Source organism: Lasiodiplodia theobromae (genome assembly GCF_012971845.1).
Source record: "Lasiodiplodia theobromae strain AM2As chromosome Unknown scaffold_6, whole genome shotgun sequence".
Lineage (NCBI taxonomy): Eukaryota > Fungi > Ascomycota > Dothideomycetes > Botryosphaeriales > Botryosphaeriaceae > Lasiodiplodia > Lasiodiplodia theobromae.
The window spans coordinates 331,618-354,358 of record NW_023336552.1 but is presented as its reverse complement, the minus strand read 5'-3'; the positions used below and the strand labels follow the sequence as shown (position 1 = coordinate 354,358).

Here is a 22,741-nt window from a genome sequence, read left to right as displayed (position 1 = left end):
GCTCAGCCCCAATACGTCCGCCCGACGCCCTCAGGAGCGTCCCAGGCCGCGCACTCGCCAGACCCCGTCCGCTCGTTCACCACCACCAGATTTCCTTTGCCCAGTGCTCGTCTCCTCCTCGTCTTCAACCTCCCAGCGCCGCGAGCGAGCAGCGTCACCTGCGCCAACCACATTTCCCACGGTCGTTACTCGCGCTAGGCTCGATCGAAAGCGTCAGTCGCCTTCGCCCAGCCGCCCTTTCTCCTTCCCGGTTTTGGTCGCTCGGCCTTGTCATCGTCGCAGCAACACCTGCTCCGCGCATTCCACGCAAGCCGCCCGCCAACCGCCCAGCCACCGCTCGTTCAACACTCCACCTGCTTCCCCCGACCCATCTCTCGCTGCCCCCAAACCACCCACGCCCGCCCGCATTCTCCGGATCGACCGCTGCTGGTTTGGCGCATCCGCTTTGATTGTACTCGCCCGAGTACCGGCTCTAGGAGGCGGCGCACCACCGCCTCTGCTCCCTCGCGACCACCCGCTTGATCCCGCGACTCGTTCTCCGCAACATGCGATCCTCACTGTTCGCCGGCGCGCTGTCCGCGCTGGCTGCGCTGCTGCCCACCGCCTCGGCCGAGCGTCTCATTGAGTCCAAGTCTCTGAACCCGTGCATGGCCAACTCCAGCTTCTCGGCAACCCTCTTCAACGTCGTCTTCACCCCCGACAACAAGACGCTGTCTTTCAACATCGTGGGAGTTTCGGATATCTCTGGAAATGTCACTGCCGACCTGGAGGTCTTCGCCTATGGCTTCCGCGCGTTGCAGAAGACCCTAGACCCGTGCGACAGCGCCGATTTGAAGGGTCTCTGCCCGATGAACACCGGCCAGATCAACATCAAGTCGAACCTTCCTCTTGAGGCCGACGCCATCGAGAACGTTCCAAGTAAGTTGCACCGAACTGTGCCGCGTGTCCGAGACACGTAATAGAGTGCTGACACTTCTCAGACATCGCCTACACGGTTCCAGATCTCGACGGCAAGGTCCAGATTTACATCAACGATACTGATACCGGCGTTCCGCTTGCCTGCGTTGAGGCCGAGCTGTCCAACGGAAAGACCGTCTACCAGAAGGGTGTTGGATGGGCCACTGCGGTCATTGCTGGTTCTGGTCTCGCGGCCTCTGCTATCACGTCCGGACTTGGTCACTCCAACACTGCCGCCCATGTCGCTTCCAACGCGCTCTCTCTTTTCGGCTATTTCCAGGCCCAAGCTTACATTGGCATGACCGCCGTCGAGCTTCCCCCTATTGTCGCATCGTGGACTCAGAACTTCCAATGGAGCATGGGTATTATCCACGTTAGCTTCCTGCAAGATATGGCGACCTGGTATCAGCGTGCAACTGGCGGAACTCCCTCGACCGTGCTTTCTAGCCTGGCAACCACTTCGGTCGACGTGCAGAAGCGATCGCTTGATGTTGTCAAGCGCCTTGCCAAGCGTACTCTGCAGGCGAGGAGCAACAACGAGGTCAACCAGGCCGAGACTACTAGCACTGTCACGGTCCACGGTATCGAGAGAGTGGGTTTCCGCGCCAACATCGAGCTGACCAACATCTTCCTCACTGGATATGCTTTCTTCGTCATCTTCGTCATCCTCGTCGTCCTGGGAGTCACCATCTTCAAGGGAATCCTCGAACTTCTGGCCAAGAATGGAAAGATGTCTGGCACGAAGTTCCAGGAGTTCAGGAATGGATGGTTGACTGTCCTGAAGGGAATTCTTTTCCGTATCGTAAGTGCAGCGTTTGCCTTTGCGCTGAATGGCTCGCTAATGTCGCAATAGGTTCTGATTGGTTTCCCGCAAATGGTTGTGCTCTGCTTCTGGGAACTGACGGTCAAGGATTCGGCTGCGGAAATCGTTCTCGCCATTTTCACGATCGTCACCATGGTTTGCATTCTCGGATGGGCGTCCTCCAAGGTCATTCGCATCGCGCAAAGATCGATCCAGATGCACAAGAACCCAGCCTACATTCTGTACTCGGATCCGGTGTCGCTCAACAAATGGGGCTTCCTCTACGTCCAGTTCAAGGCCACGGCTTACTACTTCATCGTGCCTGTCCTGGCTTTCACTCTGGTCAAGGGAATGTTCATTGCCCTGGGACAGGGAAGCGGAACTACCCAGGCGGTCGCACTGGTCCTCCTTGAGGCCGGTATGCTCATTGCCGTCAGCATTCTGCGCCCGTACATGGACAAGAAGACCAACGCGTTCAACATTGCCATTTCGGCCATCAACTTCATCAGTTCTATTTTCCTGCTGGTTTTCACGAGCATTTTCAACCAGCCGGTAAGCATCATGCGATCAATCCCTGAAAGGTCAAAGCGCTAATTTAAAACCAGGGTCTCGTTACTGGTGTCATGGGTGTGATCTTTTTCGTTTACAACGCCGTATTCGCACTCGTTCTCCTCATCATGGTCCTCGGGTCCTCGTATCTCGCGCTTACCTCTAAGAACCCCGACACCCGTTACCAGCCCATGCGCGACGACAGGGGCTCGTTCATCAAGTCTCAAACGCAACTGACGACGGAGCTTGACGCCTTGGGAGCGACTGCGCGCGGTGAAGGAAAGACGGGACCGTACAAGCGCACTGGCATCGACGATGATGAGGAGTCGTTTTCGTCTGGTTCGCACTCGCAGCCGAAGGGCGCTGAGGCGGGTTACTACGGTGCTCCGCGCAGCCCTGTGGACCCATCGGTACCGATGTTCCCCGCCAACGGAGGAGACAACAGGACCGGCCCGCCGCCGTCGTACGCATCGCCGAACGCGCCGGCCCGCACGGGCACCATGGGTAGCGACCGGTTCAGGGCACAGAACAACGCCAGCCCATGGCAGCGCGGTGCCGGATACGACCATTAAAGTGAAGATCGAATCATCGACTCGCGCAGCGGGAAGCGGGGAGTGTGGGGGGCATGAGAAAGAGCCCGCCCTTTAATCGCGACCCAAGCTGACGAGTATGATGATGGATGACGATAATTCAAGCGTGGAGGTTTTCTTTTAACGGACTGCTTTTACTGTTTTGTACAAACGCGATATCACCACGCATTTAGGCGGTGTTTCTTCCTTTCAGGTTTTCCTTGCTTTGTGTGTCACTGCCTCACCATTTCCTTGCTCGTCGTTTTATTTTTCCAAAAAGGGTCACCGCGTACGCGCGAGTGGCGGCCTTTCTTCTTCGATTTTTGTCACGCCCTGGAATACCCAGCCCAGGCTCTGATTCTCGTTGCTGCTGCGCATAACCTCTACTACGAACATACATTTTCACCTCTCTCTTCTACTCTTGCCCACACGGGCACTGGCACGAGTCTACTTGGGTTACTTAGGGCATTCTACAAGCCGCCATCCGTCAGGAGGCGGCCAACTTAGGGGGGCTTTTTCATCGCAGGGTAAACCGGCGCTTTGTATTGGATAAAACGCAAAGCAGTAGGCTCAAAGTCGGCTCAATATCAAATAATACAAAGCCTTCTCTCCCATGCCGCAGGTTCCGCTGATGACTTATCGTGATAGTGACAGCACTAGCTGTACCTGCATGCGGCTTGGGCGCCAGTGGGTGGGGACGGGACGGATAGTGGAGAGCTGAAGGCGCGGGCTCTTGCAGGGCCGGCCGACGGGGCCATGCCAATCACATCTCGACTGTGGACCTGTCATGCCGAATGGGGGCGCCGCGTGCCAAGAAAGTCACGATGGACGTCATTAAAGGCTTTTTTCTCCAAATCTCCGCGACTCGTTCGGGAACAGGGCCCAGAAGCCGGAGGTCGCGGCGGGCTGCTGACTCTCGCGCGCGTGCATCAGCGATGCGATCGGGATGGACGGCGATGCGGGGGAGGGCGGAGACGATGGCAGTGCGTGGTTGTGTGTAGCAGGCGGTGCAATGGCAGCCAATGGCGGCGGCCACGCGTTGGTCGACTGGCGCGCAACCGCAAGGGCTGAGAAGACGAGAACGGCGGCACGTGTGGCTGGCTCTGGCCCTGCGCGCCCGCGGATCTTCGCGCGCAGGGCTTTTGCCATCTCTACAGCGCGATCGTGGGCGCGAGCCGATACCAGCGATAGCGAGGGCGCCGTTTATCTGGCGTATCTCGCCCCGAAATTTCCGTGAGCAGGTCCTCTCCCTCCCTCTCCTGTCAGGCATCGTTGGTTCTGCTCTAATGTCGTCTGACGTGTGAACCACTGCTGCTCCTGCGCCCCTCCGTCATGGCTATATAGGTTAGCTGCACGACCACGGCCGCTCTCCAGCAACGCAAGGTCAAGGTGGGTAATCTGCATGTTTCCCCGGGATTTTGGCGCGACCTCAAATTTTTCCTCTCGCAGCAGGGTTTGACAAGTGACATAGGGGAAATTTAGCTTTCGCATTCCATCCGCTGCGAAGGGAGCTTTTCCGTGGCCTCACCTCACCCTTCCCGCCTGACGGTACTAGTACCACCGTCTTCAGCCGCTCATATCATCATGGATCCGAGTGCTTTCCATTCCTGTCGCATACATAGCCTGTAACCTCCGGCCGCCCTCTGGACATCCCATTGTTACCCACCACCATCAAACCTGCTTTTTACGATCTTCGCCGCGACAGAAAATGGCGCTCTCCAATAATGGCGGCGACTCCACCATGACTCCGCCGGCCACACCCACCAGCCCCCGCTTCACCACTCTGCCAATCCGGAGCAGCCACACCGCGTCATGCGCCAAACACAATGCACTACAGACCATAAATACCACCATGACTATTGGCAACAATCCCAAATCCGCCATGTCCTCTCCTTCATCCTATCTATACACCTCTCCGGACGGAGTCTGGGAAAACTCAACACCCTATGCAATCATGCACGAGGCCCCCATTGGCACAGGACTCTGGAGCTCCGTCTACCTGGCCACGCCGCGGACTGGGGGAATGCAGTCACCAATTGCCTATGCACAACAGTACATCGCATCAGCATCACCAACGTCACCAGAAACACCTCCGGCAACGCCCGTCAGGCGGCGCGGCCAATCCAACTCATCTACGGATTCGTACATGACGCAATTCTCCAGCAGCACCGCCGCCTCCACCGCCACTCAAGCCGGCGTAACCTCCGAACTCACTGCCACTAGCGGGGGGCACCGTCCTTTGTCTTCCCCTCCTCCCCCTCCCGCTCCATCGGCGATATGGGCGATCAAGGCGCCAGCTGACCGCGCCGCATTCAGCGTGATCCGCTCCGAGGCACGCATGCTCACGCACATCTTCTCTTCCACCACCAAGACGACCAATGGCGACGATCAGAAGCCGTCGCCGACAGACTTCATGGTCCCCTTCCTCGGCCTGGACCCACGCAGCGGCGGACTCCTGATGCAAGCGCTGCCGCTGACGCTCGAGGACCTGATCCGCGGCGACCTGGCGTCGTTTGGCGGCGGCGCCGACGGCGAGGCGGCGCGCGCGCGGCTCGTCGCGAGCCTGTTCCCGCGGCTGGCGGCGCGGCTGCTGACGGGGCTGCAGTGGCTGCACGAGGACGCGGGCGTGGTGCATGCGGACGTCAAGCCGTCCAACATCCTGCTGCGGCCGGCGAGGGAGGGCGTGGCCGAGGCCATGATCAGGCGGCGGTTGCGCGGGGCGGCGGCCAGGCTGGCGACGGCGCCGCCGTCGTCGTTGATGGAGGAGGCGGGGAGGCCGTCGTTGTTGGTCCGTCGGGGCAACAGCAGTAGGTGTAGTAGTAGTGACGAGGAGGAGGGAAAAGGAGAAATATTGGAGGAAGACGTCCGGACCATCGACTTCGAGCCACTGTACACCGACTTCAGCGCCGCCATCCCCATCCGCCCTTTTCCTTCCCCTTCGTCGGCGAATGACCCGAGTAACACGACTTCGCCGCCCTCATCACCACCAACGACGGCTACCGCCCCGCCTCCCCACCTCGCCGGCGGCACCTGGGACTTCCTCGCGCCCGAGCTGTGCCGGCTCCACCCGGCCCCGGCGCCGCCGTCACCCGCGACGGACGTGTACGCGCTCGGCGTCACGCTGCTATGCGTCGTCGTCGGCGAGAGCCCGTTCGAGGCGCTGGCGGGCGGCAACGCGTTCAGGAAGAGGGAGATGGTCAAGTGCGGAGACGCGGTGGGGTTCGCGCGGGAAGTGCCGAGGGCGAGGTTCGCGCGGGTGAAGGGTGAGGTGGGCAAGAGGTGGAGGAGAGAAGACGAGGCGTGGGACTGGGAGAGGTGGATGAGAAGGGGCTTGGTGAAGAAGGCGGAGATGAGGGCTGGAGCGAAGGAGTGGAGGAGGGAATTGGAGGGATTGGTTTGAAGATGATGTTGATGATGATGATGATGGAAAGAGGAGTGAGCGACTTGAGGGAGGAAATTGTTTTCTTCGAAGGCGGCGGCGACGACGATTGCGGTATGTTGGGCCCTGGTGTTGTGAATTTGCACCATTCTATTCGACCTTTTTGGTTTTTCCTTCTCTTTTTTTTATCCTTCTTACATCTGCGGAGTTAGCTGTGGGGCTTCAGGAGAGGCTCCGGGATTGTGGGGATGGATTGGCAATAGACGGGGTCTGGAAATTGGACATGACTGGAAAGACTGGAGAGGAGATACCCCGATTTCATTCGCTTTTGCCAATGAATTCTTGATAATGACATAGAAGGAGAGAGAGAGCGCTTGTTGAGACCCAGAGTACCTTGTAATAATCTTGCCATGGAGATATACTATAGACTGTTAGTTCGAGACGCATCATTTCCCGTAATAGGCATTTTCTTATTCCGAATCTATCGTCGACCGCATAGCTGGGAAGGGTGGTCGACACAATTGGAAAGCGGCAGGGCGCGTGCATGCATCTGGCGGGGCGTCTTTGGCTGACAGCATTCTGCAGGTACACACGATTTCCTCCCCGCAGCATTCGGGTGAAGTTGTACCTGTGACTGTTGCGACAGCACGCAAGCATCGACGGAGAGGTATGAGTCAATTGAGAGCTTCGTCTTTTTGGATCGGTTGAACAGCTGGGTATGAGGCGCCGGACTCGGCTTAGCGCATCGACGGGGCTCCGGATAGCCGAGGTGTTAGTTTCCGCTGGAGCGCTGCGAGCAATTGTCACTTCGCCACCAGCTCGCGACCAGCGGCGACACGTGGCGGCGCAGGGGGTGCGAGGGCCGCAGAGGGTGCGCCTGTGACGGCCTGCTCCTCGCGGCGACTGCTGGGCGGGCTGCGAGGCTTTTAGAGGAGCTGGAGCGCCGTCCTTTCACATGTTTGTCGAAGCCGGCGACGAAGCAGCAACAACGTCATGCGTCGTTCTTCAGCTCACCCGCGGCACCGCCCCCAGACCACGCTCTCCACATGCCATGCAGGGATCCGCCCGCCTAGGCCTCGGGCCAAAGGCGCCTGCTTGCCCCAAGCACCACGCATTACTCGATCGAGCGAGCTCCCCCAGATGCCGCCTCGGTCCAATGGTTCACAGCTCTCTTAGTCCTCTCACCCGACCCTACCCGAAGCAGGGCCAGTTATGGCTCATGGCTCGGCCTCCTCTGCGCAGCGCAGAGCTTCCAAGACGTTTATATGACAGCTTAGCCCCCCGCCCTCCTGCCGTGAAGTCATACCTGCCGTGTGCTGCAATCCTCCCTCCAGACCCTCTCTACTCCTCCTCTTCCTCCATTCCCCTTCATACAGCTTGACATCATGGCGAACAGCACCATGCTACCCCAGATGCCCTCCCTCGACGCGGAGGAGCAGGCGTTCCAGCAGGAGGTCAGGGACATCCAGCAATGGTGGTCCGACTCGCGGTGGAGGTACACCAAGCGCCCCTTCACGGCCGACCAGATTGCCACCAAGCGCGGCAACCTCAAGATCCAGTACCCGGGCAACGCGCAGTCCAAGAAGCTGTGGAGGACGGTCGAGGGCAGGTTCAAGGTACGCGGGAGGAACCCCAGGCTTTCACATGCCGGCCCCACTAAAAAAGTCAATGGCGACGTGACTGACAACCCCACAGAACAAGGACGCTAGCTTCACCTATGGCTGCTTGGACCCCGTCATGGTCACGCAGATGGCCAAGTACATTGACACCGTCTACGTCTCCGGCTGGCAGTGCTCGTCGACGGCCTCGTCGTCGGACGAGCCCGGCCCCGATCTTGCTGACTACCCCATGGTACGTTAGCAGCAATACACAACTATACCAATTGGCAGTGGGCTAACGCTCGGCTAGACGACCGTCCCCAACAAGGTCCAGCACCTCTGGTTCGCACAGCTCTTCCATGACCGGAAACAGCGCGAGGAGCGTCTCTCGGCGCCCAAGGAGAAGCGCAGCCAATTGCCCAACATCGACTACCTGCGCCCCATCATTGCCGATGCGGATACCGGCCATGGTGGTCTGACGGCCATCATGAAGCTGACCAAGATGTTCATCGAGAAGGGCGCTGCCGGCATCCACATCGAGGACCAGGCTCCCGGCACGAAGAAGTGCGGCCACATGGCTGGCAAGGTGCTGGTGCCCATCAGCGAGCACATCAACCGTCTGGTCGCTATCCGCGCGCAGGCTGACATCATGGGTGGGTGGAATATTCTTCCTCCTTGGTGGTAAACGAAGACTTACAATTGATCCCAGGCTCCGACCTTCTCGCCATCGCGCGTACCGACTCGGAAGCGGCCACGCTCATCACGTCGACCATCGACCCGCGCGACCACGGCTTCATCCTCGGCTGCACCAACCCGGCGCTGCAGCCGCTCGGCGACCTGATGCGGGCGGCCGAGGAGGCGGGCAAGTCGGGCGACCAGCTGCAGGCCATTGAGGACCAGTGGACTGCGCAGGCCGGACTCAAGCTCTTCCACCAGGCCGTGGCCGACACCATCAACGCCGGCGTGCACGTCAACAAGAAGGAGCTGATCTCCGAGTTCACGCGCCAGAGCAAGGGCAAGAGCCTCCTCGAGCAGCGCGCCATCGCCAAGGGCATCACCGGCGTCGACATCTTCTTCGACTGGGACGCCGCCCGCACCCGCGAGGGCTACTACCGCTACCAGGGCGGCACCCAGTGCGCCGTCAACCGCGCCATCGCCTACGCCCCGTACGCCGACCTCATCTGGATGGAGAGCAAGCTGCCTGATTACAAGCAGGCCAAGGAGTTCGCCGACGGCGTGCACGCCGTGTGGCCGGAGCAGAAGTGAGTTGAACCGTCCTTGACCCCGGAGAATTGGTATGCTGACGATGATGCAGGCTCGCGTACAACCTGTCGCCCTCGTTCAACTGGAAGGCGGCCATGCCGCGCGACGAGCAGGAGACGTACATCAAGCGGCTGGCGGCCCTCGGCTACTGCTGGCAGTTCATCACCCTGGCCGGTCTGCACCAGACGGCCCTCATCGCCGACACCTTCAGCAAGGCCTACGCCAAGCGCGGCATGGCCGCCTACGGCGAGCTGATCCAGGAGCCCGAGATGGACAACAAGGTCGACGTCGTCACCCACCAGAAGTGGAGCGGCGCCAACTACGTCGACAACATGCTGAAGATGGTGAGCGGCGGCGTGAGCTCGACCGCGGCGATGGGCAAGGGTGTGACCGAGGACCAGTTCAAGCATTGAGGAAATTGTGTGATGATGAAGCGCGTCGTACATTCTGAGGGATCTATTGGAAAAGCTGAGGGTGTAAGGATAAGTTAACGTACGTTTTTGTATACCGCATTTTTTTTTATTCGAGGTCAATGAAGCATGAACCTTTCTGAACATAACGTGTGTCTGAATCCAATGGCTTGATCGACATTCTGGCATAACCACGGGATATGACGTGATCCGCTTGCCGCTTATCGTGACCAGTTACTTAAAACGGTTAGCGCCAAGAAATAGTCAAAGGATGGTTGGAAGCGGGCGTTAGATGCCCATTGCGGGCCATGTACGATAGCAGTCTCCACAAAAGGCAGGTGGGCTAGCAGTAAGCACTGCCGCCTAGGATAGCGAATGGTCGAGATTGCAGAGATGGGGAGTACAGCGTGTTCACCGCATGCTTGGAGCGTGTGGAGCGCTTAGTAGCTGGTGCGTCGGACGAATGGAGCTGCGGCGCGGAGGGCCTAGAAGCTGCGGGCTGGCTGGATGGCCGCCGGGATGGAGTGCTGTAGGTAGTCGAGGTTGGCGGCTCTGAATAAGATGCGGCTCTCGAAAGGGTTTTGCGTTTGATAAAGTGGTGGCCGGGGTCGCGACCCGGTATCGCAGATAGCGCAGCGCCAAGCCCGCTACACATTTCTCCATCACCACCGGCTAATCGGCTCGCAGGGAGCTGCCCTCCGCCTCTCCGCAGCAGGACGTTGCCTGGATCTCGCGCCCCGGATTCGCACCAAGATGCAGGCCCCCCCAGAGACGCCGACCTCGCTCGTTTGCTGCCCCCACTGGTCCACCCACCGGCAATGTGATGATCATGCCGACGCCACATCCACCCTCTTCTGCAGCAAAGGCTTAGCCTCGCTCTATTCGCCCACTCGCGCGGAAATCACCCGCGGTGACCAAGGGCAACTCGCAGCGAACTCCGCCTGCTGACCCATGACTTGGTGACCATCACAAGAGGCCGCGTCGCCCACTTCAGTCCCACAGATATGGTGCGAGGTATTTGCTGCAGGGGGGCCGAGTCCACACACGGTGACCGAAGCCACACCGTCAGTATCCGTCTCGTCGGCAATGGCCTGCCCTCTCCACCCAGAACGCCTCCCAATCCACCCACCTCTTTATTTCCCGTGCTCCTCTCTGCATGCTTCCTTCCTCCTACATCACGCCACCGGTCAAATGGTCACCGCCAGGGTTTTTAAATTTTTCCAAACGGCCTCCCTGGTAGTATGCACCATGCCGCTGTGCCCCAGTGATTGACGACGATCCCGTCCCGCCTTTCGCTCTTTCGCCACGGTCTTAAGCACTTGCATCCGAGTCCTTATCACCGCCCAACGCCCATTCCATCCTCCCAGTAGCGTGCTTCTCTTGGACCGATCTCTTGGCCGATTTATAATCTCCTCAATCCCTGCCCCGCAGAAAACCATCCTTTCCCCAGTCCTGCACTCCGCAAGCTCGTTTCTTGCTTGCTGTCCACCTTTGGAACAACCATGGCTCGGGAACGGTCAAAATCAATAGCTTCAGACTCCGGTCTGTCCAAGGAGCTCGCCGAGGAGATCCCGCAACGCGCTTCATCACTCTCGTCCGACTCTTCTGAGTCATCGGTTGGTTCGACGGGCCGTCGCGAGTCTCTGCAGATCACCCAGATTGGCGGCGACTTGGGCTTGAGAGCTACCATTTCGAGGGCCAGCAACAAGAGCGAAGGCGCCCTGAGTCGCATGAGAACAGGCGTCTCCACTGCAACCAATGCGACGTCTGACCCGGCTTTCGAGGTCGATTGGGATCCGGATGGAGATGCAGAAAATCCTAGAGAGTGGCCCATGTGGTATCGAGCCTCCATAATTGCCATGGTGTCTTTTTCTACTACCTCTGTGTAAGTGATACGCCTCGCTGTCCCGTCAGTTGCCAAGGCCTTGCTCTTCGTATCAAAGTCACATGGCCTTACCAGGCGGTATGCAAGTGATCTGTATCTCGAACTAAATCCTTTTCCATCAGACAGCTGACTGTGACAGCGTAATGTATTCCACTTCGTACTCCGCCGGCATTCCAGGTATGATGGAGACCTTCGGCATCACTAATAAGACACTCCTCGTCCTCGGAATTACTACGTACCTTCTGGGCCTCGCTCTTGGATCCGTTGTCCTCGCACCGCTTTCCGAAATGTATGGCAGGCGACCAATTTACCTTATCAGCCTGGCCCTGTTTACTATTCTCGTCATTCCGTGCGCTTTGGCCCAGAACCTCGAGGCCATCTTAATCACCAGGTTCTTCGGTGCTATAGCGGGGTCAGCATTGATCAGTAATGCACCAGGCACAGTTGGTGACATTGTCACGGATGAATACCGCGCCTTGGCTTTTAGTATCTGGAGTATTGGGCCGATGAACGGACCTGTGATAGGTAACGCTAGCCACATTTCACCATCCAGTCCAGTGGATCTACTAACACTCGATTTCAGGTCCCGTAACGGGCGGTTTCGTCTTTCAGTACCTCGGTTGGCGCTGGACCAACTGGGTCGTAATGTGTTGCTCCGGCGCCAGCTTCGTTCTCATGTTCTTCGTCAAAGAGACGTACGCCCCCACAATCCTCCGTAAACGTGCTGCAAAGATGAGGAAGGAGATGAACAACCAACGGTGGTGGTGCCGATACGATGACAAGGCTGAGTTCTGGCCGTTGCTGAAGACGAACCTGTCACGGCCGCTCATGATGGCTGTGACCGAGCCCATATGGTAAGCCACGTTTGGTTGAGGATGAAGTTCTTTTTTTTTTCCGGCCTTTTCCCTATTATATCAGAACTCCCATACCATATTCCCCCCATTGGCTAACCCTCGCCAGCATCTTCTGGAACCTCTACATCGCCATCGTCTACGCCATCCTCTACCTCTGCTTCGTCGCCTACCCCATCATCTTCACCGACCTGCGCGGCTGGGCCCCCGGCCCCACCGGCCTCGCCTACGTCGGCATCGGCATCGGCGGGCTTTTGACCATCTTCAGCGAGCCGCTCCTCCGACGCTACATCATCAACGCGCACCCGCCGGACCCAGCAACAGGCAAGCCAGCCCCCGAAGCAACCGTCGCGGTCGTGTGCCTGGCGTCCTTACTCGTCCCCGCGGGCGAGCTGTGGTTCGCGTGGACGTGCCGCCCGCCGACGCACTTCGTCGCCGCCATCGCCGCGGGCATCCCCTTCGGCGCCGGCAACTGCGCCGTCTTCATCTACGCCACAAACTACCTCGCCGGCGCCTACGGCGTCTTCGCAGCCTCGGCCATCGCGGGAAACAGCGTCCTGCGCTCCGTCATCGGCGGCTGCCTCCCGCTCGCTGGCCCGGCCATGTATGCGAAGCTCGGCCCCCAGTGGGCCGGCACCCTGCTCGGCTGCCTCGAGCTGCTCATCGTGCCTATCCCGTTCGTGTTTTATCGGTACGGCGGCAGGATTAGGGAGAAGAGCCGGTTGATCGGTGAGATGGAGAGGGATCGGGCGCGGTTGGAGGGGAAGAAGAGGAACGCTGAGGAAAGGGCGAGGAGGCGCGATGCGGAAAATGAAAAGGGCAGGGAGACCGAGGATGAAGAGAGGGATTTGGAGAAGGGGGAGGGGTTTGGGGTTAAAGAGGCGGAGGTTTGAGTGCTGCTGCTGCTGATGATGGTGGTGGTAAGTGCCACGCGCCTGACGTTTACTTGGTGCGGTAGGTGAAGAAGTTTGCGATGTGGGGTCTTTCTTCTTCTTCTTCTTGGGAAAGCAAGCACTGGGCGGCGTTTTGCCTCTTGAATTTCCAGCCGAAGACACGAGAGAATATTGTCCGCGGTATCATCACCCAGCTGCCTCTTGTCGTTTGAACAGAGAGCGACAGGCGACTGACATCAAGGGCCTCTCGCTTTTTCGGCTTTCCGGTATATACTTGGCGTACGACTCAAAAGTGGTCTCTCGGTTCACGAAAATCTGGGGAAGAAGGGAGTATCGGGCTGTTTTATTCTTTGAGGACGAGACGAACAGTCTGTCATTTCGGTGGGGAAAACAAAAAGATGGATCTCGGATTCATGAAGATTTGATGTAAATAGGAAGGGGAAAAATAAAGAAAACGTAATGAATTGAATGAATGATCAAAGGCTAAGAGCGGGGCAAGATCGGAAGGGTGCATTGCTGGGCTACATACTCATGATTACACGACGTGGTACCTCAGGTATCATCAGTATGTCCTTCACTTCAACAATACCGTGCTTTGGAAGTCGAAAACTGTCTACTATTCAACAATCCGAGGCTCATAAATTAACTACACCCAAAACCCGCAAATTGAAATGCGAGCTGGGCATGAGGGAAGCCCTCTGAAAGAGTAATATGAAAATACGACAATTTAAACCTGGGGTATCGAATATGAACTCCAATAAATCCACTGCTATCCAATGCGCGTGATGAAGGAAAAAAAAATAAAGATCGTGTACTACAACGCATCCATCGGCTCTCATAAGCCCCAAATATCGCGCCGTCCCCTCTGCATTACCAATATGCCAATCATAGTGCTAACACATTTGGCGCAATTCCACCAGGAGGGAAAAAGAAAAGAAAAAAAATGAGTGAGTGGTTGCGTCGGGCACTCGCGACGCCGATAGCTGGGAGAAATTGCAAAGGCCCAAAAGAACCCGTTGCATAGTTTGGTGGCTGCCGCTGTCGTCGCCGAGACGGCACTTTCCCTCGGAAGCATCCGCGCATTTCGCTTCAGCCCAAGCCGCCGCTCCATTCGGCAGAGCAAAAAAGGGTCCGGAACCCTGTCGCGCGGCGCCGGGCGGTTTGATCGGGCCAAAATCCAGGAGACCGGAACCGCTTTGCGCGCGCACCCTGGCTCGGGATATCAAGCGGACCAAGGGAGCAGGGTCTAGCCTTGTTTCGCCGCAATTTGGAGGGGCGGAGCGGTGGTTTCGCCTTCTACACGTGTTGCTTTCGCTCACATTTCATGCGCACTCGCTAGTTCACCTGTACTGTCACTTGGACATCAGAAGAAATTAGATATTGACAAAAAACGAATGGTGCCATGCGGTTCGTGAAGCTCATGGTTTCAGATTATGTCGGTTATGCAGTGAAGAAAATTGAGAATTCAGCGACCGTGGAGATGCGTCCTCGGAGAAGGGGAATGTTGGTTCCTTGAATTTTAGAAGATGCGTTGAATTTGGGTATTCATCGGGCGACGTTGTGAGACCAGATCAACGTTTGTTTTAGCCAACCGGGTTCGTCATCGAGACTTTGGCGTAATCCGACGAAAAGCGGAAAGGCAACCGAGAGGAGGGTTGACATAGGCGCGCTCTGCCATGCAGCGGGTGCAACAGAAGGGTATTAATGTAACACAACCGGGAATGCTGCATCTGCATCAAGGCAACTCCACGGAAAAGTCGAACTTCAAATTGCCCAAGGCGTCCTACAGGGATGCATCTGCAGTTCGAGAATGGCCTCCATATGCAGTCCAGGATGGATGTCCTGATGGTCCTGTGGAGTGGATGGATGTATGTGATCCTGCTGCAAGTTTCGCGCCGGGCTGACAGTTTCAGGGAAACCTTGGTGGCGAGACTCCTGTGGGCGCCAAATCATCCTTCGAGATGACTGTTTACTGGATGTTTCATTTCCGTTGCTTCCTTGTTTCGCTAGCCGCTTCACGTCGTCATATCCCGGGAGTTTTTCCTGACCCATGGCATGGGCATCTCGTGAATGACAGATGTGATAGACTTTTTTCTGATGCTCAAGGCGCGCATCGAACCGACGGCGGTCGTATCGCTGATCATGGAATCTGCGACGGAATAACGTAGGGTGGCCGCATCAGCGACGGTGCAGGTGTCATCTGCAGCCACCGACTCGTCATCATCGATGCTATTTTCAGGAATAGCGTGCAGATCTGAGCGGGGAGACATGGGTCCTTTGTGGAGGCGTCCCACTGCCAGCTCATGAGGTTCGCAGTGCAGGTTTACCATGGCAGCATGATCGGCCAAGACATCACGAAGGCGACCTGCAACACTGAAAGCTGACGGGCGGGCTTCAGGGACGGGCTGGACCATGTCTTTGATGAGACGGACCAACGGTCTCACGGCCCGGAAGTGTATCTCTTCGTGCTCCATGGCGGCGGCCTCCAGGTGCTCCATCCAGGTATGAAGTTTGTCAATGTTGCTGTGGAAGGATGAATCACTGCGCGAGCCGCTCTTTCCAGACGTTTTGTGCTTCGTGGTCCTGTGCTTGACGAAATCGGATGGTTTCTTCTTGATCATGAAAGTCAAGATATCCAGGAAGACACAGCCAAGGGAGAATATGTCTGCGACATGGCTGGAAGCAAGTGCGGCATTCGGTTTCGAGGGTGTTTTAGCAAAGCCAAAATCGAAAGCAGATAGACTGGCGTTGGCAAAATGGTTCAACCTTCTCGCTGTTTTGGTGCTGGCTTGAGATCCATGAGACGAGGCATTGCTATCCATGGAGGCTCTACGAGATTTGCTCTTGGTCGGGCTGGAGACGGGAGCAAGAAGATTTGCCAAACTCTGTTCATGGGCTTCGGGTGCTGCATAGTTGTAGAACTCTTCCGGGGTTATCTTTTTGTCGCGCTGCAGTGACGACAATGAGCCGATGTCACTAAAGGCAATGTCATTCCGCTCATCGACCAAAATGTTCGAGGGCAGGATGGCACCGTGAGTCATGTCGTGGCCATGCATTGTAGCAACAGCGTCGGCCAGACAGTGCATCCAATTGAGGAGAAGAGTGCGGCGTTCGGAAAGAGGCAACCTCATGTATTGGGGCGGTGTTCTGTGATCGATGAAAGTCTTGAGAGTGTGTTGTCCGACGAAGGAAGAGACAACAAAGCCATGCCCCTTGGCGGTGTAGGAAGCCCACACGGGAGCAATATGCGGATGGTCGATTTCTTGGGCGGCGGCTACGTCCTTTAGAAAGTCGTCCTTCTCGGGCTCACCGTCCTCGCCGAATGAGATGCGCCTCCGAACGAAGACCTTCTCAGGTTTTTGAGGAAAGTGGATTCGTGGCCAGTGCTGTAGGACGGCGGCGGGGGGCAGCTTGTAGACGTGCTCGATGGGGATGACTTCGTTGGGACCATAGTCTACGTGAGTGCGGCGGTCAAGCACGCGCAGCAAGAAAGTGAACTGGGTCTGATAAAATCTCCGGTTGAGCTGGTCGTCTTTCTTGCGAGAAAGAGCGAGGCGTTCGACGTTCTCCAAGGAAATAGGTAGATCCTCGTCGTCCCATGAGTCGTCGATTACTCCGAAGATCTGGTCGGGGACGCCAACTTCGCACAAGATCAAAAACAACCGCCTGGCACGCTCCATGATCCATTCCAGATACGTGTCGTCGGTGAGACCATCGCCGAAAGCCAGCGGTTGGTTGAGCATGTCCCGCTCCTCCTTGCGCAGGCGAGAGGCGACGAAGTCGGCCGTCACTTTGGCATCAATACGCTCCTGGGTCCACCACAGTTGCTGAAGAGGGGCGTGGGGAGTGACCAGCGAGTGGCCGGCATAGCTGGGCGGGTCAATGGGGAGTGGTGTGAGGGCGGGCAGGGGACTTACCCGTAGATGTAGGCATTGAGGGCGATTGAATTCTGAGTGACGACATTGGTGACGCTTTTGGAGCCCATTGTGTCCTGGAGTCGACTCTTCGGCGGGCGAAGGGGCAGATTTAATTGATCATGGCTGTATTGCGAGGAGAGCACGCTGGGGGAGGGCGAGCGGATGGGTGGTCATCTTGGGGGCGGCGGCGGGCTGCAGGGATGGTGGGAGTTTATCTGCTGTGTTGCGCAGCGGAGGTCCGGGAGTCATTGGCGGACAGGGTGCAAATTGGCGGAGGGCGAGTGCCAATGATGGCGTGGGTGACCGGGGCTTAGGCGCCTGCAGGCCGGGCCCACCGAGCCCAGCGAGCCTCAGCCCAGCCCTCCTCAGCTGCCCGCCGTTGATGGCGCACTTGATAAGCCGCCGCGCGCCGTGCCATCACACTGTGTCGCGTGCTGCCGAGCCGCCGCCGTCTGCTGCTCCGAGGCCCGTCGAGTGAGTGAGTGCAGCATCCGAGGAGGTCGGGCGTCGGCGAGCGGCGCAGACGAGGCAGCGGGCCGCGGCCAAGGTGCTGACAGAGTCAGCCAAGGCGCCGTTCAACGCCGCTCTCTCTCGACAAGAAGCGAGCCGGGCACGCTCTGGGTAAAGCGCGCGTGGGCCCTGACAGTGGCCATGGATGCCACATGGCAGCGCACTGGAGTCACGGCATGCCTGTCCGTCGATCGCAGACGGCCGCATTCATGCTTCGCAGGCGAAGGCTGATCCTCATCACTGTACCACCACTGGCGGGCGAGGAGATGAGATTGTCCGAGGGCGTTGAGGGCGCGCGTCCGGATCCTTCTCGCAGGCTTATCAGCACGCGGCACCGCCGCCCGCCCCAGCCCGCACAGCTCCGCCAGCTGCCATGTACCGGTGAGACGTTGCGCAACAAACTCGGAGTGCGCCTTTCTGCCGCGCTGCCGCTGATCAGGACTGCCGCCTTAGGCTAGCCCCGCGCCCAGGTCGCCCCGGATCTTACTCTCTGCTTCTCGTAACAGTCGTCGACGCAATTTGCGCGCTGACTGCTGATCTCACGCCCATACTGCCTCCCTTTTAAGCACACAGCCCCCCGAAACGGAGCCATAGCGAGTCGTTGCTCTATTGAAAACGCGGCCTGTGCGCTCCCACTGCGGGGGAAGCGGCGGGTCACAAGGGAACTGTGGACCCTGTGCTATCTTCACCTCCCTCACCGTTGGTTATCTTCTCGCTTTCGCTGTCTCTCCGCGCCACCCATTCTCTCCTTCCCTTTTGCTTCCAGCGCTGCCTCTTTGATTTGTTCGCTTGCCCTGCGACGCTGATCTAATTATACCCTGCGCTGCCCTATCTTCTAGCTAGTGTAGCCGTTTGCTCTAGTGCGCAATTACCACCGGCAGTCTTAGCTCCCGCCTCGGTTTCTTCGCATCCAATCGTCAATTCCCGAACATTGCCCCTGTCTTCACGGCAATCGTGAAACAAGCCTCACTCTGCACCCAAAACAGCTGCTTTTCGTTTTGGCGTCGCTCAGACCCTTGAGTCAATGCAACTGGTGCATGGCTCGAGCTCACTAGTGACGTCGTCGCCCATCTTGCATACTCTAGCCATCACAAGAAATGATATTGAGCTGACTTCATTCGTCCGGTTCCAGCGCTGGAGAATGCGTAGCACCGCGCCGTGGCGAGTCGTCTTCGTGATCGAATACATCTCTAGGTGCATCAAGGCTACGTCATCAAGCTTTCGGTGTGGTCGTGCAAGGGAAATCGTGGTAATGTATATGCACCACTTTCCTCTATTCTCTTGCTGTGCCTGATTCAAATTACCTTCACCTTTCTACCTGCTGTCATGACCGATGTACAAAATCAAGAGAAGTCCATTGCCGATCAAGGCATTGCTGCTGTTGACAATGCCGATTCGATTGGAAGAGTGAGCGCTGCTCAGAATAGGACAATTCTGCTGAAGACAGATCTGATTGTACTGCCTTTGATGACTCTGACGACTACACTCGCTTCCCTGGACAAGGTTCGTCGAGATCAACCATCTAGGACCTGAAGCGACAGCTGACCATGAACTTCAGAGTAGCATAGCCTTCGCCGCCGTTTGGGGATTTAAGACGGACACCAACCTAAAGGGCCAAGAGTATAGCTGGCTGGGGAGCATTTTCTACTTTGGACACGTAAGAAACATCGCATCTATCGCTTCTTTCTCATGTTGACAACCTTTTCCCTTGAACAGCTTGCTGCCGAATTTCCGACACTTTGGCTGCTGCCAAACGTCCCCATTGGGAAGTACGTCGGCCTAAGTCTTTTTTGCTGGGGCCTGTGCCTTTGCATCATGGCCACCTGCCACAATTTTGCTGGCATCGCAACTGTCCGCTTCTTTCTGGGTGTTTTCGAAGCCGGCTTTCTTCCAGCATTGATGATGATGAATTCCATGTGGTGGCGGAGGAAGGAGCAACCGCTTCGCACAGCGCTGTGGTTCAATACATTCGCAGTCGGTCTAATCCTCAACTTGTGCCGATGCTTCTCTATTGACCGCTCCAGGGTCTCCTCAGCGGCGTCATGAGTCATGCCATTGGTAAAATCAATGGTACCCTCGAAACATGGAAGGTATAGTAGATCCGGAGTAATTGACAATCGGTTGATAATAAGGGATACAGTACATCTTCCTTATTTATGGCGCCTTTACCATGGGCTACGGAATCCTCGTCTTCTTCTCTCTGCCCGACCGCCCTGAGAAGGCATGGTTCTTCTCCTCAGAAGAGAAGAAAGCTGCCGTCATCCGCACTGCTGAGAACCAAACCGAGGCGAAGACGCGCAGGGGGTGGAAGACGGCACAGATCCTCGAAGCAGTGCGTGACTCGAAGTACTGGTGCATCGTAGTCTTCTGCATCGCCCAGTCTATCGCCAACGCTGGAATAACAAATGTGACTTCTTTCAATCTTCTGTCAATAGGAATTTGCTTACCTTGTCAGTTTATCCCAATCATCATCGCCGGCTTCGGTTTCCCGCCGTCCAAGGCGAACCTGATGGTAGCGCCGCATGCAGCCGTCGCACTTGTTGCCCAAGTCTCTTGCACAGCTTTGGCCTTTTTCATCCCTAACATTCGATGCTTACTATGGGTGCTTGCAACGCTACCAGCCTTGGCAGGTACAGTGATGATCCATGGTAGGCAGATCCCAGCTCGGAATAGAAAGACAAACGGTCATATCTGACATTCTAACATCTATTGCCTCCCCCAGTGGCCGACATCGAAACACAGAGCTTGCTCCCCCTCGCAGGCTTGTACCTGACGGGTTTCTGGCACACGCCATTCGTCCTGATGCTGAGTCTTCAGACATCCAACACCGCAGGTGAAACCAAGAAAAGCTTTTGCTCCGTCTCTGTAGCTGCATTCTACGGTAAACAAGAGATTTCTTCTCTTTCTAAAAATCCATCATCTTCCATTCCTGTCAATCACTTGGGAAAGAACTGACATACTGTCCTCAGCCATCGGCAACATCGTCGGTCCACAATTCTTCCTTGAGAGCCAGAGCCCACACTATTCTTTGGGCATCAACGCTATGATGTGCTGTTTCGCCATCATGGTAGCTACCGGTATGCTTTACGCGGTCGTGTGCATCTTCGAGAACCGGAGGCGGGACCGCGTCCACGGCCCACCGATAGCAGCTCTTGAAGATCCTCGTCTGAGCACAGAGGCCGAGGAACAGACAGACTTCAGGAATACAAACTTCAGATATGTTTACTAAGGGAGATACGGGGAAGAAAAGCTGTCTCACTCCAGTCATTACTATTATAGTGAACCCCCTTCAATAATAATCCTCAGAAAGACGAATGTCCAATTTCCCATCCTCTCCCACCCAATCCTCCCACAGTTCCCTCAACTGCTTGGACGGATTCCACGACGGAGGCTCTGCGGAATTACCAGGTACCGTAACCACCTCCACCTTCCTCTTGCCCCCATCCTCGACCCGTCCATCAAAGCACGCCCAATATATCTGTTTCTCTCTATCGGAATCCCAACCACCCGCATCTTCACCCACTTGAATCTCCAACGCCTCCAGCCTCGGCACGTTTCTTTCCGCCATCCCGGCCTCCCCCTTTTTCGCCTCCATCACCATCCTCGACGCAGCCAATATGAATGGCTCGAGCACCGTCGTATCTACCTGACACCTGAAGTACCGGCGCGGGCGCTGGCCGGTTATGAGGCCGTCGTGCCATGGGTGATACGTCTCGGCCCAGTCCGAGTCGTCCGGATCGACGTCCTCCTCGGAAGACCAAGACGTCATGTACGATGACATTGAGTAGTCGCTGTCGAGTTCGCGGTCGACCCAGGCAGCTTGGTCCGCGTCTGTCAGAGGCGGGGTTTTGTATAGCCACGTGCCGGCGGCGGTCGTCCGGCCCATCTGGATCTCCGCTTTGCGAAGTTGCGGCCATCTGACTCCCTGGGAAGAGGGGCCATTTGATGATGATGAGGAGGAGGACACAGAATCGGGACCGAAAATGCTAGGCGAAAGAGTCATGAAGAGCTTGAAATTGAGAAGTTTGGGAGAGGTGGACAGCAAGGTATGGAGAGCTATGCTCAGCTCATCGACACCTGGGTCAGCCGGATTGGTACCACTAGGCATCTGGAAACCATCGTTTTGCGGATCTTCCAGATGAAGGAACAAGCTGAAGTCCGTCAAATGTTGATTGTCGATTGTCAAAAGCGCGTCGGCGAAATCTGCGTTGTAGGTCTTTTCTCAGCTGCCAGTTACTCACCCTGGGGACTTCGTGGAATTCCACACACCTTTTCGATACTTGTGCCGGATCTCATCTTCGGAGAACGCACAATCATTCAGACTCCACCACACCTTCGCCAAATTCGGCAGCTTCGACGCGATCTGGGCGACGGACGCCGCCCTCAACTGCCTCGTGGAGGCGCTGGATCCCGGCGTGTGCAACTCGGTGATCCGGCGGACCTCAGGCACGTTCTCCAGGTCCACCCATCCCAGAACCGACTTCTCGTACCGGTGCTCGCCGAGATCCCGGTACCAATCGAGCGGCCGCGGCGTCGCTACATCCGTCAGAGCGTAGGCGCCCAGATGCAGTGAGATTCCTCGGCAGCCTCCTCCCGGCCGGACGGCGTGGTGTTGTCCGCTTCTTCCTCCGTCCTCCTCTTCCCAGCTCTTCAGCAGTGCGAAAAGTTCGGTGATTGCTTTGTTGAACGCGGCGTTGTTGACTTCGCGCTCCCGCCTCCGCTCGAACTTGGCGCACCGGTCCACCGAATAGGCGGGCAGGATGACCTCGTAGGCGATCTCGCCTAGTGTGGCTCTGCGACGCGGATGTGCCAGTCTTTCGGAGAACAAGGCGAGTTCGCTGCTCTGCACGCGGAGTCTGCGGAAAGTGACGTTCTCGATGGCGACTTGCCATTGGCGAGAGACTGTTGCGTAAGCGCCGACATTCCCCTCGTCCAGGAAGGATACGACCAAGGCCACAATCTCGGGAGGTAATTGATCCATGTTGAGCGGTGCGGACAAATGAAATGTGTATGCGGGAGGTCGCTGTTTATATAACATCTCGAAAAAGGACCGAGCTAGGCAACAGGCCGTAACCAGCTTAGCCGCAAGCCACAAGCCACCCCTGGCCGGATCCATCACCACTCTACAGTTCTTGGACGACGCTTCTTCACAGTTCGG

General features: G+C 57.1%; 7 protein-coding genes across 7 annotated transcripts; 5 read left to right on the top strand and 2 right to left on the bottom strand.

The window, feature by feature from the left end:
* Positions 1 to 545: 545 nt before the first annotated feature.
* LTHEOB_2372 (uncharacterized protein) lies at positions 546 to 2,880 on the top strand (the record flags this gene model as incomplete). Its single annotated transcript, XM_035511177.1, has 4 exons — positions 546 to 918; positions 981 to 1,759; positions 1,811 to 2,311; positions 2,365 to 2,880. The coding sequence occupies 4 exons, from the start codon at positions 546 to 548 to the stop codon at positions 2,878 to 2,880; spliced, it is 2,169 nt and encodes a 722-aa protein (XP_035364081.1).
* Positions 2,881 to 4,585: 1,705 nt separating this feature from the next.
* Positions 4,586 to 6,277, top strand: LTHEOB_2371 (Protein kinase domain-containing protein; the record flags this gene model as incomplete). Its single annotated transcript, XM_035511176.1, has 1 exon — positions 4,586 to 6,277. The coding sequence occupies one exon, from the start codon at positions 4,586 to 4,588 to the stop codon at positions 6,275 to 6,277; it is 1,692 nt and encodes a 563-aa protein (XP_035364080.1).
* A 1,364-nt stretch (positions 6,278 to 7,641) lies between these two features.
* Positions 7,642 to 9,530, top strand: LTHEOB_2370 (Isocitrate lyase/phosphorylmutase; the record flags this gene model as incomplete). The annotated part of the gene is made up of 5 exons (XM_035511175.1): positions 7,642 to 7,872; positions 7,952 to 8,107; positions 8,165 to 8,507; positions 8,564 to 9,116; positions 9,170 to 9,530. 5 exons carry the CDS (start codon positions 7,642 to 7,644, stop codon positions 9,528 to 9,530), a joined length of 1,644 nt encoding a protein of 547 aa, XP_035364079.1.
* A 1,499-nt stretch (positions 9,531 to 11,029) lies between these two features.
* Positions 11,030 to 13,156, top strand: LTHEOB_2369 (MFS multidrug transporter; the record flags this gene model as incomplete). The annotated part of the gene is made up of 4 exons (XM_035511173.1): positions 11,030 to 11,412; positions 11,552 to 11,937; positions 11,996 to 12,266; positions 12,373 to 13,156. The coding sequence occupies 4 exons, from the start codon at positions 11,030 to 11,032 to the stop codon at positions 13,154 to 13,156; spliced, it is 1,824 nt and encodes a 607-aa protein (XP_035364078.1).
* Positions 13,157 to 15,171: 2,015 nt separating this feature from the next.
* Positions 15,172 to 17,141, bottom strand: LTHEOB_2368 (Protein kinase domain-containing protein; the record flags this gene model as incomplete). The annotated part of the gene is made up of 2 exons (XM_035511172.1): positions 15,172 to 17,026; positions 17,074 to 17,141. 2 exons carry the CDS (start codon positions 17,139 to 17,141, stop codon positions 15,172 to 15,174), a joined length of 1,923 nt encoding a protein of 640 aa, XP_035364077.1.
* A 1,768-nt stretch (positions 17,142 to 18,909) lies between these two features.
* On the top strand, positions 18,910 to 20,812 carry LTHEOB_2367 (MFS transporter; the record flags this gene model as incomplete). The annotated part of the gene is made up of 6 exons (XM_035511171.1): positions 18,910 to 19,086; positions 19,142 to 19,240; positions 19,608 to 19,673; positions 19,724 to 20,033; positions 20,306 to 20,464; positions 20,553 to 20,812. 6 exons carry the CDS (start codon positions 18,910 to 18,912, stop codon positions 20,810 to 20,812), a joined length of 1,071 nt encoding a protein of 356 aa, XP_035364076.1.
* Positions 20,813 to 20,872: 60 nt separating this feature from the next.
* On the bottom strand, positions 20,873 to 22,564 carry LTHEOB_2366 (F-box domain cyclin-containing protein; the record flags this gene model as incomplete). The annotated part of the gene is made up of 2 exons (XM_035511170.1): positions 20,873 to 21,786; positions 21,853 to 22,564. 2 exons carry the CDS (start codon positions 22,562 to 22,564, stop codon positions 20,873 to 20,875), a joined length of 1,626 nt encoding a protein of 541 aa, XP_035364075.1.
* Between the last annotated feature and the right edge of the window lie 177 nt (positions 22,565 to 22,741).